This window comes from Amaranthus tricolor, chromosome 11 (genome assembly GCF_026212465.1).
Source record: "Amaranthus tricolor cultivar Red isolate AtriRed21 chromosome 11, ASM2621246v1, whole genome shotgun sequence".
Lineage (NCBI taxonomy): Eukaryota > Viridiplantae > Streptophyta > Magnoliopsida > Caryophyllales > Amaranthaceae > Amaranthus > Amaranthus tricolor.
In genome coordinates, this window is record NC_080057.1 from 25,095,394 (window position 1) to 25,112,680 (window position 17,287).

Here is a 17,287-nt window from a genome sequence, read left to right on the forward strand (position 1 = left end):
CTTTTTAAGTGTTTTCCATCAAATCAAACAAAAGAAAATTAATTTTCATTTGCATTTTTCAATGGAAAATAATTTCATGGATAAATGTAGATTATCTTCAATGGCCTTCAATGAACTCATTTATCAAAAATGAAGTGTTGTTTATGTACATACATATACATTGCTACAAAAATGAGAATACACCACCCCATTTCCCATTTTCTTTTACCATACAAAATTTGAGACAGGGGTCTCTTAACAAGAGAACAAATTAAGGATACATGAAGATGATCAACATAGCCATAGGTTTGCATTTATCGGTTTTGGCTGCATCGCTTCAACTCCATCTTAGGCTCGAAATCTTTCCTAGTGATACAAAATATTCCCGATTGATCTTCAACTTTCTCGATGAGAAGCTTCAGAAGTGGAACTCTCGAAAGAGTTTTGCAGGAACCCAACATTATTAGCTTCTTCTGCACAAATACAGACATTAACCCGAAAGAACTACCGTAGCAAGTATGTGATTGAAGACAAATAGCAAGAGAAAGAAGACTAACTTTAGCACGGGTTAAAGCGACATTGATCCTATGCCAATCATCAAGTAATGAAGATGTGCAGTTGCTTGGCTTTTGTGCTGATCTAACAAAGGACAAGATTATGCAATCCTTATCCCTTCCCTGACAGATAAATCACAAATAGAAGAAAACGTCAGTTTGATATAAATCAACAAAGTCATAAGAATTTTGAATCATTGAACTCCTAGATAGATGGAACATCGAAAAAGAGACTATAAATCAAATGACCTACAGTTATATATCACAAAGATAACATTACGTACATCTAACACTCTAGTTTCTACCTAAGTGGGAGCCACTAAATGGCATTGAGATAATAGATTGTTATTGTAAATATAAGAGAACACTAATTCTTTATTGAGGCCGTCTCACTGTGAGACGACTTTAATTGGGTCAGCCCAAACTATTTAATACAATAACTGCTTCTTGTACACGCGGGAATTCAATTTTCATTGTTTTTTTTATTAATGGTCCTTTTGTATGGACCCGTCTCACGATGAGACGGTCTCATACAAGACTTGCTAGCAAGAGAAACAGATTACAGATTTGTAATTTCTGAGATCACTTGGTTGGTAGAAGGTTAGTTACATGAAAATTTAGAATGAACATGCAAAAGCACATCAGTCTAAGGAATGTAGGAATGAAGGGTCAAGACTCAAGACTGGAGAAGATATCTCAAGAGTCTAGAGAGTAGAGTTAGAAAGTCAAATAGAATCCCAGAGAAAAAATGAATCCCTTTCATAAACAACAGTAAGTATGATTAATATTTCTATGCTATAAATTAATTGATGTGTGATACTTAGCAAGTATTATGATTAACATGTATTTTAAATAGCATTTTTAAATACTCACTTGCTCATATTTTTAATATGCACTCCCTCTATCCATCTCAATTTGCCTCATTTTTTATTTTGAATTGTCTCACTCATTTTGCTGTCATTTTCCTATTTGGAAATAAACCCACTACATTCTTTTAATTACATCCATACATTTGAACTCGTTTAATTTCATTTACACGATTCAATCTTTTCTTCATTTATTACCAAACATCCACTTTATCCTTAAAAAATACTCTATTTTCTCTTTTATGCTAATTCAACGGGACGGAGTAGTATTGTTTAAAAAACATTTTGATGCTGGAGCCTTTTTACTTGTTGATGTGTCAACTAAAAAGTAGCATATAGCAACTTTGATAGACAACATATACATGTGTAGACTTCCTTAACTGAAAATTCTCCATCGTGTTCAACTTCCCTTTGGCTACTAGCCATACAAAAGCCTTGATCGTTTCGGAGACCTTAGCTTTCCAACTCGATAGCATTGAACTTTTAAGACAGTGCTTTAAAGAGTCAGCGAACCGATAATTTGATTTGTAGCTACTTCAAAGCACCTATGTAACCTAGAACAAATCAATAATCAAGTTGTAGCTATTTCGAAAAGTACCTATATTACCTGGTATTTATCAATTGTATGGACTTCCACAGCATCCATATTTAGAACATGCTGGATCAGAGTTGCCTGAGAATTGTAAGGGGTGATGATTCCTATATCCCGTTTTTCAACTCCATGATTAACTAACGCCTCCGTTATCTAAAAAGATTTAAAATCAGAAACATCAGACAAGGCCCGCCGCGATGCAAAAAAATGCAAGCTTGCTGGAACAGAAACTGATTGTATATACTTGATGAAAGCTGAAAAGGGTACCCTAAAACCTTACCTCTGCTACAATATAAGCTTCAATTGGGTTAGTTACAATCTTCTTATCCCTTGTCTCAAAGGCAGGTAAGATGTCTGTGTAATGAATAACCATTTGGTAAGACACAAAGAACAGCATCAGAATCTAAATGAAACAGAAACATTCAGCAGACCTGTGTTAATAAAAATTACTGGCTTGTCTGCGTCTAGAACCTGTTGCTGACAAAAAAAAAAGTTAGTTCCTCTATAAATTGATTTCTTTCATGGCAAATCTGACTTAGAGTCCTAAAATATTAGAGTCATTAGTCATTATTACCTCCATCAACCAAGAGGGGAGGGACCGTTTATTTGATAACTTAATCTTAGCGTTTTCGACATCTTCAGAACCACAACGCAGTTTTTCACCATATATAAGTGCATTTGACAATTTCATGATACCTGCACACATACGGTACTATTTGCAACAACATATGCATAATCAGTTTTGCTGATGAGTGATGATGAATCATATTTCGCTTATTCTACAAGACAAATGAGCAGACGTCATAAGAAATTCCGACAAACCTGACTTTGCAATGCTGATATTGCTTGAGGGAATCCTTCTGATAACCTCCGAAACAAACTCACTGACATTCCACTTTCTCGAGCCTCGGCGCTCTAAGACATACAAAAATAAATCAGGCATAGTAAGAAGAAATTACCAACAACTTTGAAATAACATACATACCGTTACTAATGGCGGCAACTGATAATGGTCCCCAACAAGGACAAACTTGGAAGAAAACATCAATGGCCCAAGGGATACCTAACAGTAAAATGTCGGTGAAATTTAAAGTCCTATTTTTCAAATAACCAGCTCAACACTCAATATGCAATCCAAGCGCAGAGATCCTCTTCTTTTCGAGGACTAACGCTACATAATCCAATAAAATTACAGGATAGAAAGCAACAAACTTATACCGGTAAGCTAGTTTGTCCAGCTTCATCAATTATGCAAACATCAAATTTCTTATTTACAAGCAAGGGACTGGTAATTCCCAGACAAGTAACAGCAACAACTCTAACTTGATCCAGCTTCAATTTGATTTCTTCCACGCTATGAATGTCCATATCTGTCAAAGAACTTTTTTACATGAAGCTGCTGAAATTGAATTGGTCCTGGTAAATAATAGCAGTAATTTGTTGGATAAAAACCTGACAGACAATGTCCTTGTATTTCCTTGTGCACAGCTTCACATCGTCCAATACGGAGAAAGTCTATCCCCTGAAATATGAATAAAAAACTGTTTGGTAAGGAGGGAGTAACTAATAGAAGAATGACGAAGAGCCAAGCCACTTCAAAACAAGTAAAACTTGGTTCTGCTAGCATAATAATTCGTACCCTATACAAAATGTAGTGAGAAGAGAGATAACCTGAATTTTCAATTTGATAAGCAAATTGTCGACTGCTGAGTTAGTGTAAGATGTAAGCAGCACAGACGCTCCTCGCATCAATAAAGCCTTGATAGCATACACTAAAGTAGATGTTTTACCAGTCCCAGGCATTCCCAAAATAAGAGCATAATCTTTCGCTGTGAGAATCTGCATAAGGAACTGGGTTAGCAACATATACCAGAAAATACCAACCAAAGGCACTTCAGATGGATTAGTATGTCGACAGAGAAAAGGCACTCCAAAAATGAAATCCACCTTGATGATTGCTCTGCGCTGGTCAGCATTTAAATTCTTCTCAGACCAAATATAGGATATAGCAGGATCTTGGCTAAGGATAGACCCGCCGTCAAATCTAGGAGCCTGTAGAACAGCTTTGGTGAGCAACACATTGAAATTTAGCCCATCAACTAAGAGCAATTAAAGAAAGAAGGACTTACTTCAGCGTCCACAATTAGCTTCCTCAAACGATCACTTTGTGCACTTTGTAGAAAGAGTTGTACCAGATTGAACCTGGGAAATTAAAGCGTTAAGAAAAATACACATTATTAACAAGTTCTTGCACACAAATGAAAGTGTAAATTCAAGAGACTAACCTCATGGTAGCAAAGGCTGTAGCAAGTTCGTCCTTCTCTATCCGCCAGATCTCCTGAAAAAGATCTTGCGACATTGAAGACTGAGTGCTCCTTGGAAGCCGTAAACGTTTCGAAAATGAAACCTACAGCCAAAAACTTTCAATTTAAGCCTCACACTGCAACAATGTGAAAAATGAAGAGAAAAACAGCGAAGTCTATCCTTACTGCAACATGAGAACGACTGATGTGGGTAATAACACCACTTGCAACGGCAAGATTGTTGGATTCAGTGCTCAATATCTGTTTAGAGAGATAAATTATGTATTATACAAGTAATATTTAAAGCAACAGCGGGAGATTAAAACGTGACAGCTGGTATGGAATCATAACACATCAGAAGCACAGCATAGTCACTTGCGAGAGAAGATTTATTACTGAAAAAGACCAGAAGAAATAAGTTCACGGTTCACCAGAAAAGAGAAAGACAAAAATACACACAGGAACATGCCTTCTGTGTCCTTCAAATTTCCCCTTTGTTCTAAGATAGTTAATAAATGATAAATGACACTAGATCAAAAGGCAGATAACCAGTGATCTCAGAAACTACTTGTAATTGGAATATGTAGACCACAGAAGACAAGTGATGATATCAGAAAGCTTAGAACTTCACATGTTTGTCATTAAGAAGAAAAATTATACCAGCTTAAATGTAGGGTGAAAGAAAAAAATCACAAAATGGTCATGTATGAGATATTACTATAATTGAATTTAAAGTACAATTTTACAAGCCATGCAACATGATAGTTCCTCATTTGCTATTCCAAGACTGATTTTATATTATTTCTGGTGTGTGAATTACTCTTCTGTCCCAAAAAGCTCAATACACTTTGGATGGGGCAATAAAAAAATGAAAACATCATGTATTGTGTAGTTTGTATTTTTTCACATTCTTCAGGACAGCTTCTATTAGAATTTTAATAATCTCATCAAAAAGTACAAGACACAATGAGAAATACCACGCGGTCACCACTTCGAAGGCTGGAATGCAAGTCATTTGCTGCAGACTCTGAATCAGGATTATGCACTTTCTGATTAGGAAAGGGACTATCCTTGTGCACAAAGCGATATACAAAGCGTTCATCTTTGGCATATGTTCTTATATGAAGCTCTTCAGAGGCATCAAGAACAAGCGAAGTGAGGCAGCTAGAGATGCTTTCATTCTTTGAATTGTAAGATTTCTTTCTCACGTGTTTGGGAAGCTGGAAAAGTACAATAATCACATAATCAAATCTTCATTTAGATACTATAAACAGACTTGTTGATCTAGTAAAACTTCATATAAGTAACACAAACCTGCAACTCTTTAGCTTCGAGGTCAATCAATCGCTCCCATTGTTTGAAGAAAACTTTATGAGCTGCTGTTAAATGATCAGTTAACGACTCAAAAAGGTCTCCCAACCCACTATTTTCAGCACTTCCACCATGCACCTATGACATCCAGAAACAGGTAACCTGAGCATGTAATTTCTTTATATTCCAGAAAAGATGAATTTCTCAGTAAAGCCAAAAAAACCAAGCATTAACCTTCCAAGCTTGTAAATTTGTCCTAAACCAAAGAAATAACATCTATAGCCAATCAAACAATATGAAAACCAATGGAGCACATAATTATTATCGTCAACCTATGATGAGAAAAATCAAATTATTATCATTGAGAACCAATGGAGCACATACATCATTAAACACTACAGTGAAATTGTACTACACTGATAATTAATAAGCAACACCAAAGAATGTACTTCCATAGTATGAATAGACAACCTTAAGAGAGCAAATAGACCTCATTTACAGTCGTACTATAAAGAGGAAAACACGTCTATAGTTGAGTGCTGCTGAGACAAGTGGTGAAGAAATTGGAAATATACCTTATGATGAATGGCACAAGCATTGAGATGGCGACAACCTTTGCACATATTTGAACTCTACAAGATTAAAATTCAGAGTAAGGAATCACAAAGATTGAGGAAAGTGAAATAAACCGACATGGGTTATTTCAAAGAAATACCTGAAGCATTGGTGGCAATTGTTGGACCGATAAAGCTTTAATGATGCTATGTGCAAGTTCATTGCGACGCATAATCAGTCCAATCAAGTCTGATCTCTGGACACTTGTTCCCTTTGCAAATTTGACATATTTTCTCAATAAAATGTAATATGAAACAAAAATAAAATGACAGAAATCATTTAAGATTACCAATGTCTGATCAGTTGACAGGTAATATAGAAGGCCAGAATCAATCTTCAGCATATATCTAAACAGCAAAGGATATACAACAAAATTTAGTTTCAGGAACCAAAATGTTTTACATATTAGACAAATACTGTGCATACCTCTCAGACAAGAGAAGGGTATAAAGAATCAATTGAGCAGAGTGTTCTGTAAAGGACTGCACTAGTGAACATTCAGTCAAAAAAGAGAGATGAGCCTGATAATATATTCTGACTGAAGCCAACTTTGAATTTTTGAAGCATAAACTTCATGAGAAGGGAACTTGCCTGACCACTAGTTGCTTTACCAGTTTTAAACTCCAAGGGCATAATTACTTCATTAGCTTCTTTGTGATTTGAATGCATTTTTACACGGAGGGAAGCATCAATTATCCCTTTCAACCCGTACTTAGGCGCCCATGCCATCTCCTCTATATCAACTACCTGCTGACACAAATCAAATGAGTATTTTGAAGTCGGGATCAGAAGAAAAAAAAAAAAAAAAAGCAAATGCTAGGTGCAATATCCACCGGCATATACAAGATCGAAAAGGGAATAACTAAATTGACAGAGAAACTAATTAACCGCAGTCATGCATGTTTCTATGTTTGTTTTGGTAGTTGTATAAAATAGGCCTAGCAAAACTGGCACAACATCTGACAGGCTGATAGCAGCTCACAAATAACATTCAGATACTGTAGTTACATATGGAATACAGAGAAGATGAAAACAAAAAGTGGAAATTTGATGACATAAATAACAGTGGAGTTTAGCCTTACCTCACATATGGTCACTCTTACAAGTCCACCATTGGGTCCAAAATCAACAGTAGGTGCGTCGGAATTCTGCAACAAGTTCAAAGCTTTATCAGGGATTCCCTGCCTAATATCAAATAACAGTATGTCAAAAAAAACATGATCCAAAAAAGGTTTGTACAGAACAGTAAAATGACGAAGACTCTACGCACACTAATTCCTTGATAACCTCATATGTTTACAGATTACACTACGTAATTAATAACGTCACATATCACCAAAAAAATCAGACGCCAGCTAGCAAAATATCAGCAGCCTCTCTAAACTGATTAAAAATACTAATTGCATTACAGGAAAGAAATTAAAGGTTAATCATCAATGAGATTAACGATTACTGAACCTGTGAATCTCTGAAGTGTAATATCCAATTGCAAAGCCTAGGAATTGCATTATTCAAGGTTTCACGCATATCAAACTCCTGTACTGCAAGTCAACACAGTTTAATGTATCATCGATCACCCACAAAAGTCATCACATTGTCAATTCTTCAGATTTAGATGGCAACTTAGAAAAGGAATTTAGACTTGACTGTTTAAAAGTTCACACCTCCGCATGCATACAAAGTTTCGATGTTTTTCTGGACAGTAAGCTTTGAAAATTCTTCAAGCAACTCTATTGTGGGATTCTCCATCAGCAGCCCAGCCTACAAATAGAAAGTTTCTAAATCATCACAACTGCAGCACTTAACCAACCTACTGTTTAATTGATTAGCATTAAGGGCCTTAACACAGAACAAAGCATAACCTGAAAGATCTGGTGCAACAAGGTTCCAGTCAATGCTGCAGTTGCGTATTCACCACATTTCAGCCTTTCATCCAAAACTGCTCGTCTAGGACAACTGAAACTACCCGCAATCTAAAGAAATGTCAGTTACTTTGACAACAATTTTCATTTTTTCCTGAATGACGCTTAAATTAAATGGAAGCTAGAGTGCTATTTTCACATATGAACGATCCAAAAAAAAGCATAGATTTGAAACAAAGAGAAGTTACAATTACCCGAGTCCCTGAAAGTAGTAGATTTGGATGTATTATAAGAAGGTTGTTGTCATGGTTTACATCACAATTTCCCTTTTTATCAAATTCACCAATAACTCTTATGGTGTCTCCCGGCTCAATCACACTGTAAAACCTGCAAAGGTAAAACATAATCAACAATTAGTTGTTCCCAGATACAATACTATCTTATTTTTCACTTTGCAATCAACAACTCTACCAATTGAGCTGTACTTCAAAAAGTGGTGGCTGATGCCTGAAGGCCATGATATTAAGTAATGGTGGCCTTTGTGGGCCTGTCTCGAGTTTACAAAGTGCAGAGAATATCAATAGTCATGTGATGAGGAAGTCAGTGTTCTAAAAGGATTATCAAGTAACGCATTCATGGTTAAAATGTGATCATTCAGGTAATTGCATAAAAAATTCAAGTTGCAACCTATCAAGTGTGTTAGTCAGCAACTAGTCTAAAGAATTGTATCTCCAGACAGATACTTGTTGGTAAACCTACAATGTAAAAATGTCACTCCTATAGTGGACATGATAAATCAAAGGAAAGTCAAAGGAACATAAACAAATGAAGGCCTAATCTTATATTAAAAATCATAGCCACAAAGAGGGGGAATCCGTATTCAATTATCTTATAAACTTAATGTCAGTATTATCTCGTAGACACATTAAGAACGCCCAAAAAGAGAAATAGACCAAATACTTACCATTCATCCCATAGATGTACAGACTGTTCCACCCCACTTTGTTCATTTAACACGCGGAGAACCTGAAATTAATTGAACACATTGTTACTATTTGACTTAAGTAGAAAACGGTTTGATCTCAAAACATTAAACTACCTTCAATGAACATTGACCACCCACTAAAGTAGTAGCGCGCTGCTCAGTGACCTACCAAAAATAGATCCAAGCAAAGAACATTGAATTCATAAATGGCGGTTCCAACAGAAGCATAACGAAAATAGAAGTGGAGATTGCTTAAAGACCTACCTCCAAAACAAGAAAATAAGGATCAAAAAATCCTATACCAGCCTCCTTTTGTGCGTTTATTGCCACTCTATTTTCACAAGAATTCGCTTTTATGGGTTCCCCGTCACTGAGTATATTGCAAATACCAGGTGAAAGTAACTGTTGTCCATCCAAGGGGGACCCTTCAATTGAAATTGCATTCTCTACTTGATCAAGAAGTTCAAGCAAGTCCTGGAGAAAGAAGTACATAGATTAAATACGAGCTGGCCAAATTACATATTCCAAAAATTGTTATTGCTTCTTCTAAGCTCAAGCACATGTGACATTAAACATGATGAACCACAATAGAATCTATCCAAATAAGAAAAGAGATAATTCACCCTTTTATGTAGCCTTAGTCCAGTACATTCTCTTAGACCTTCATTATGAATAGCACTCTGAGTGGGCTGCACTAGAAATGATAACTATCATGAAGAATAAATCATGAACCACCAGCATAAACTCAAACATCGAGGAAAGCTTGTTACCTTATCATGACGATAAGACAATGAAGGTGGAGTTCTATAAGGGCTTTGAGTACTTGTAGAGCCTGTATTATGCAAAACAGGCATGCTGCCATTTTGGCTGTCCAAATAGATATCCTCACCGTGACTAGCCATTTTAAGGACAGCATCATTTGAATTAATATATGTTCTAGCTGCCTCCATTGTAGATGTGGAACAAACATCATGAACCTTTCCGCCCTGAAAACGCATAAGACTCTAAATACATTGAATAATATTTTACAGATGTAAATTAGGGTGTCAACAAAACCAATCAAAATTCTTACAGAATTATCAGACAATTGCTGAAAAGCCGAAGAGTTACGCCTTGAAGCATCAGCTAATGCTTTTACCACATCAGGAGCAAGCTTCGAAATTGCTTGTAAACGCTCGTTCACTGGCGTGATCCTCCATGTCACCTCTTCTCCTCCATCATCCTGACTTTGCTTTATTAACTAAATATAATCACCACCACAAATTGATTTTAAAACCAACAACTTCATCGTATCCTTCTTAACGAATATCTGACACCACTTATTCCAGAATATGAACTTTAATATGCAAACTAAAACAAGGGTCATTCACAAACGGAACAGCAATCAAAGTTAATATATAATTTTACACACTGATAATCTAGACTAAAACATCATAGTGCATTATACTCCTGAGTGACTAACAACATGAAATCCAAAAACAATCAATTTTGCTATTGTAAGCATCAAAAATAAATGATTACCATCCCAGGAGAGAATTTGGCACGTTTTCTAAGCTTGCATTTTGAGAATTCCGGCGAAACATCAACAACATCATCGGAATTAGTCAAATCAATCAACAAATTCTCAGGCGGAGTATTCTCAGATCCCAATTTCAATCTAAGTTTAGGGTTTTGATCACCAGCAGCAGAAACTAAGCCCACATTTACAGAAACCCCAATTTTCTCAGAAACTCCATTTTCAAACCCTTTTTTAGGGATTTGATCACCAAGAGCAGAAACTAAACCCATACATTCAGAAACCCTAATTTTCTCAGACTCTCCATTTTCAACTCTTTTTTTAGCGTTGTGATCACCAGAAGCAGAAAATAATCCCCCATTTTCAAAAATACTACTTTTCTCAAAACCATCATTTTCAACCCTTTTCAAATCCACCCCATTTTTAGGGTTTTGAACACAAGTCGATAAACCCCCTTTCTTAACAACTCCGTTTTCTGATTTAGACCCACTTTCAGATACTTCCAATTCTATAGGTTTCGAAATATGGGAATTTGAAGTACAAGAATGTAATTTAGGGTTTTGAATAGAAGAAGTAGAAGCATTTTTGTTAGGGTTTTGAGAATGACGCTCAAAAAAATGTTGAATACCATACTTAGAAGATTGAGAGTTGTTTTGTGCGGATTTCTTAGATGATGAAGCGTTTAATTTCTTCCTTGGCGGCATATTTTTGCCCCTTTCTTTGAACAATCTGCAATGGCCTCCTCAGTATCAGTGATTCAATCTCACAACAGTGGAGACCTAAAGAGTAGTAGGGGAGCCGAAGAAATTGCGCGGGAAATTGCAGCCATTTTTATTTGAGTTATGGAGTATTCGCTTTCCCGCCCAAATCCCAAGACAAATGCTCCATGGCTTCAAGGCTTCAAGGCTCCAACAAACACCAAATATTTTTACCAAGCTCAAATAAATAAAATTTCGTAGGAGGTGTTCATTTGGGTCATGTGTTGATTTTAGATCAAGTGTTTTAAGTCGGTTTAAATCAAGTTTTATATGTAGGTTGGTTTTATATAATTGTAAAATTAATTTTCAAGTCGGGTTCGATTACAAGATGAGGTAAATATTGGATCGTCAGGTTTGTTTTGAACACCTCTACCCGACTTGATGAATAATCGATTTGATCATCTTAAGCCTGAAAATATTGATTGATTTAATAACTATTAAGTCTACTATTATGAAAATATTTAGAGTAATTATCAAATGTTAGTTGTTGATTTGTTATAGAAGAAGTAGTATGTTGAAAAAGTGAATAATAATGAAAACATAAAAAAAACTATAGAGTATAAAAGTATATGAAGTTATTTTGTGTGAATGATGAGTTAAGGTTGAGTATGAAACTAGTAAGAAAATAGAACTAGGTTTGACATCTCCATATTAAATGCAACCCATATAATTAGACTCGACTCAAACTCAACTTAAAAGCTCGCTAAACTTAATCCAAAGTCTAGCTCAACATTCACGCCCTAAAGTTGGACTAAACTCTAACCTTACGTGTAATCGTTTTAGACATGTTACTATTATTTATAAAAACTACTAAAGTAAAAGCATATGGACAAATCCCTTTTATCCCATTTACCATTAAATGTAGTGAGTTTGGCTGTTAATTTATAACTTTAAATCCTACGGATATGGATTTAAGTTTGGTACTAATAAATAAGTATGCGTAGAGTTTGAATCTAACCCAACCTTAACTAGAATCAATCTTAATGATTTTAGATTGACAAACTAGTTTTAAATCATAAAAGAAAAAAACTAAATACATACAACATTATTTTAGATTTTATAAAGCAAAAAATATAACAAAATAATATCAAACGATAATTTAAATAACGACTATCTTTTCCAAACACACCATAAATTAACTTAACGGTTCACTATAAAGTTAATCAAGGTAAGGATTTTTCATTTTTATTTATTTAATTGTTTTAAAAGTTAACCTCTCATCAAAATATTGAATTAATTCAACATTTTTGTGCCAATTTGTATTTAAAATGGTGCAATTAGATACTTTCAAGTCATGTATAGGGTCGCTCATGTGGCCATGTCTACCTATCAATTCGCATGCTCAAAAAATTAAATCATATTTTATTGAAATTGAAGTTTTCCAACCCTAATTGAAGACAATAGTTGTGCATACAATGACATACAAATATCAACATCCTATACATTCATCAAGCTATAAAACAAAAATAAAGGAAATAGTTTATTTTTATGGTAATCTTTAAGTTTTTGACTTTTTCACATGATATACGAATATTTTTTTAATCTACGTGGCTATCTCGAGCTTTCAACTTTTCTATGTAGTAGACAAAATATTAAGTTATTTGTTAAATTTGATATTTATAAGCCGTTAAGGCTGATCGAGTTTGTTTGATTCTATGAAAAGGTCATTATGATGGATAATAATAACATAAATTTAACAAATATCTTAATCATTTGTCTATTAATTAAAGAAGTTAGAAGCTTATGGCCACCATGTGAAATTAAAAAATTGTTCACCATGTAACACCCGGCCCTATCAGGCTGTTAGTGACTACCCATGAAGGTTGCGGACTAGCCCACAGACTAACACAAGTCATTTCAGGGTACTTTAGTCTCATTTATGCGCACTAGGGAAGACTTACTAGGATGTCATACATCTTAAGATTGTTCCCTGGCCACCAAGCACACTTAATTGTGGAGTTCTCAACAAATGAGTTCCCTTGAAAAGAAGATACACATTGTTGATATGGATAATCTATTAGTCGTTTTTAAAGCTCAACTTGGAGTATCACACTCACTCCCACTTAAGAATACAACCTCCTCATTGCACCTTAATTTTAGGGTTTTTTTCCCCGTTAGGTGCATGCACTGAAAATACTATCAGTTTCGGTCGTGAGGTTGCTTTGATATCACTTGTAACACTCTAGCCCCATCGGATCCATGCTGACAACTTTTCTTCAAAACCCTAGCAACATCATTTCGATCACCTCTGCACCTGAGTTGTGCATATGTTCCGTCTTCAAATAACAATCTTTTGGCTGAACATGCTTCATTATACACATATTGCACTGTCGTGTGACTTCGATCAACCGTGTACTTTAGAACCTTTAAGTTTAATCCGCAAAAAAGTATTGCGATCTGAACTCCTCAACTATAGCTCCGCTATCGGGTGATCACCCATAGCTACTAAGATTACTAAATTATTAATTTCCCTACAAAGTCGTCAACTGGACCAGATTTTTATTTATATATATATTAATAAGAAAAATGGTACCCATATACATGTTGGGGGTGTTTGAAAAACGATAGTTGGTATGTAGTTGATTGGAGTAACTGGTTTGAACAAATAATAGTAAAAATTATTTGGACCATCTAATTTACCAACCACTAATAATATAAGATGATTTCACTATATATCCAACCCTTCAATTCTATCAAAATAAATTATACTTGGTTGAATAAATCATCATCATCATCATCATCCGACCCAGTTGCTCCCGCTCATAGAAAACTAAGGACAGGGTCTGGGGAGGGAAAGACGGCGGCAACTCATACTCATAAAGGAGAGCGCGACCAAAGGAGTCCCCTGGCTCGAGGAAGATAAAGAGACGTAGATACACGTGTAGGATAACTAAAAGACATATAAATAAAACGGAGAACCCACTACAAAAGAAAACACAGAACATAAAGAAGAAAACTAGAAAAGCAAGAGGTTAAAGACACAAAAGGGACACTCAGAGGACATCAGTAATCTAAGGCGTGGATAAGGCGTCTCCAACTATTTCTATCCCTAGTCAGGTCCGCAGAGAGGTGTAACTCATGCAAGTCAACTCTTATTTGCTCGTCTCAAGTTCTCCTAGGTCTTCCTCGACTCCTCTTACCCTCTACTATAATGCTTTCTACCCTCCTCACAGGGGCGTCGAAAGTCTTTCTCTGCACATATCCAAACCACCTCAATTTATTTTCGCGATTTTTTTCAGATACAGGGGCTACCCCTAGTTTGTTCCCGAACTCTTGGTTCCTGATTCGATCCATCAATGTGTGCCCACACATTCACCTCAGCATACGCACCTCTGTAACTTCCATCTTATGTTTGTAAATCTTCTTTACAGGCCAACACTCGGTCCCATACAGCAGAGCAGGTCGGATTGCCGCCCGGTAGAATATTCCTTTTAACTTGCTTGAGAATTTCCTATCACAGAGCACTGCGGTGGCTGCTCGCCACTTGAGCCAACCCGCCTGTATACGGTGATTTACATTCCCGTCAATCTCCCCATCCTTTTGTATGATCGATCCCAAATACTTGTACTTGGTTGTACTTTTAACAACAGTTTCATCTATAGACACCTCTGGTTCACCTACCTGTGGTGGCCCGCTAAAATCGCAACACAAATACTCAATCTTCGTACGATTAATATGCAACCCTTTACTCTAAAGCTTCCCTCCACTCAATATCAAGTTAAGAAACAAAATCAAAATGAAACAAGTTAGTTTATTTTTGTTTTATAAAGTGCCAAGAATCTTTGTGCCGACATTCATAAGTAAAATTTTTTTGGTTACGTTATTGTTTCATTCTTATTTTATTTTACATGAAATATTGATAGTATTAAGAAAAAAAAAACGTTTATTTTATTTATTTTGTTTGTTGTCAATCTCATGGGAAATATTGAAGATGACCTTGTTGTATTGAGTGGTCTAGAGACTAGAGATTGAAGTTTAGCTAAATACTCCTATGTCATTTTGATTTAAAATCAAAAAGAAAATAAGATTTTTTTTTTGAAAAAATAGTTATTTGGTAATAGATAAAAAGAAAGATTGAATTATTTGGATGAAATTTAAAAAGAGCTTAAATATATGAATGGAATATAATTAAAAGAAAGTGATGGATCACTTTCTAAATATAAAAATGATATCAAATAAAAAATAATTTAAATTAAAATAATGGTGAATGAGAAGCACAAACCGAAATATTGTTTTTTTATACCTAACTAACATCACTTGTCAATAATTACTATGCAACTTGGAAAACAAATTTCCTTGTGCAGTCTCTTCACAATTAGGTGGGTATCAAACGGGTCTACGTGTCACAAACAATTAGCATTAATTATGTAAAAATTGGATGAAAATTAAGAAAAATGAGAAAAAAAAGGTAAAAATATTTTATAGAAAAGTGAGAGAAATATGTAAATGGGATAAAAATACAAGTTAAATATGCAAATGGTAAATTTGATGATCACAAAATTTAATATTTGATGTAAAAATTGGAAATAAATTTGAAATATCTATTTAAGGGACTAATAGTTTGTAATTCTTATGAGTATGTAGTATTTATCGGGGTCATCATATTGATTTCAGATCAAGTAAAAATCGAGTCTAATTCATTGATTTTTTTACAATTACAAATTCATTTTTAATATCACGTTAAAATCAGTTTGATTTTACAAGGTTGAATAAATATCGAATTTTTCTATTTTAAACACCTATATTCACCAATCCCTACTTTGATTGTCAACAATGTTGATTGTTGTGTTATTCTGTAATGTTAGATTTGTGTTATTCTCAACAATAAATGAGTTGAAAGATATGTGATTCAAGCCCATTTGTAAAAATGGTCTACTAACTACTTATTTAGGAGTTAAAATAACATGTGTAATAAATAAATGACCCTAACCTATTAATTCAATTAAAAATTTAAGTTAATACAATACAATATTTCACTTAAAATAATAGGTTAATGAAATTCAAACTCACACATTTTTATCACGTTGACTTCTAATACCATATCAAAAAACCAAAGATAAAAACTTAACCTAATAGTTGAAATGATATATGTTATATACTCTGATAACCCTTTTCCTATGATATTCCCATTTACCACCTCTAGTTCATATATTTGGATAGTAATTATATATATTATCTTACTTTTTGTTTTTATGTAGGAGTATATAGTTAAATAAGAATTTGTTCAATTAGTCACAAAATATATTTTTGTAATATTAATTTTCATAATTTTAAATTATACAAGATTAAAATATTAAAAATCAAAATAATAATTGGATGAAAAAAAAAATTGTATTTCGAATGCAAGAAAAATATCCAAGTGAGAGAAGACAAAAAACAATTGTAAAAATAGTATACCTAGAACAAGAGAAATGGTGATATGGGGTAGAAAATTATACTCGATAATAAGAATAAAAATTGTTGGCATTATAAACGATTATATATTTAGAACCATTGATAATGTTGACGATTAAAAAGTGTCAAAATACAAAGCAACATGTAAGTTAAGTACACCATATTTAAAAATTGAAAAAATTATCGTGAACAACACAATTTTTTGTTAATTTTTCTATAATTATATCTACTTTTGATTAACCATGATCAATAACACTAATTAAAAAGAATTTTTTCTTAGAATAATACCAACATTAGTTTATTAGCTAATTTACCAATTATTTTGTCATATAATCTCATATAGTTTGCTTTTTAACATGTTAGGGATATTCTAATACACTTCTAAGTTGGTATAATTCATGGTTAATCAAAAATTGGTATTATTAATGAAAATAAGCAAAAAGTTGTATTATTCTTGATAATTATTATTATTATTATTATTATTATTATTATTATTATTATTATTATTATTATTATTATTATTATTATATCCATACATTCTAATTTTTAACT

The 17,287-nt window shown here is 34.1% G+C and overlaps 1 protein-coding gene across 1 annotated transcript; it reads right to left on the reverse strand.

The window, feature by feature from the left end:
• Nucleotides 1-75: 75 nt before the first annotated feature.
• Nucleotides 76-11,483, reverse strand: LOC130827942 (DNA replication ATP-dependent helicase/nuclease JHS1). The gene is made up of 34 exons (XM_057693853.1): nt 10,589-11,483; nt 10,140-10,307; nt 9,838-10,053; nt 9,691-9,756; nt 9,332-9,541; nt 9,182-9,232; nt 9,047-9,108; nt 8,337-8,469; nt 8,083-8,193; nt 7,885-7,981; nt 7,679-7,761; nt 7,303-7,368; nt 6,812-6,967; nt 6,647-6,702; nt 6,510-6,567; nt 6,321-6,431; nt 6,181-6,237; nt 5,609-5,743; nt 5,272-5,514; nt 4,481-4,555; nt 4,277-4,398; nt 4,121-4,193; nt 3,939-4,043; nt 3,663-3,830; nt 3,444-3,513; nt 3,210-3,361; nt 2,977-3,054; nt 2,814-2,906; nt 2,566-2,703; nt 2,423-2,462; nt 2,272-2,345; nt 2,007-2,144; nt 537-656; nt 76-452 (listed from the first exon to the last, which is right to left on the reverse strand). Exons 1-34 carry the CDS (start codon nt 11,285-11,287, stop codon nt 294-296), a joined length of 4,383 nt encoding a protein of 1,460 aa, XP_057549836.1. The 5' UTR covers nt 11,288-11,483; the 3' UTR covers nt 76-293.
• Nucleotides 11,484-17,287: the final 5,804 nt, after the last annotated feature.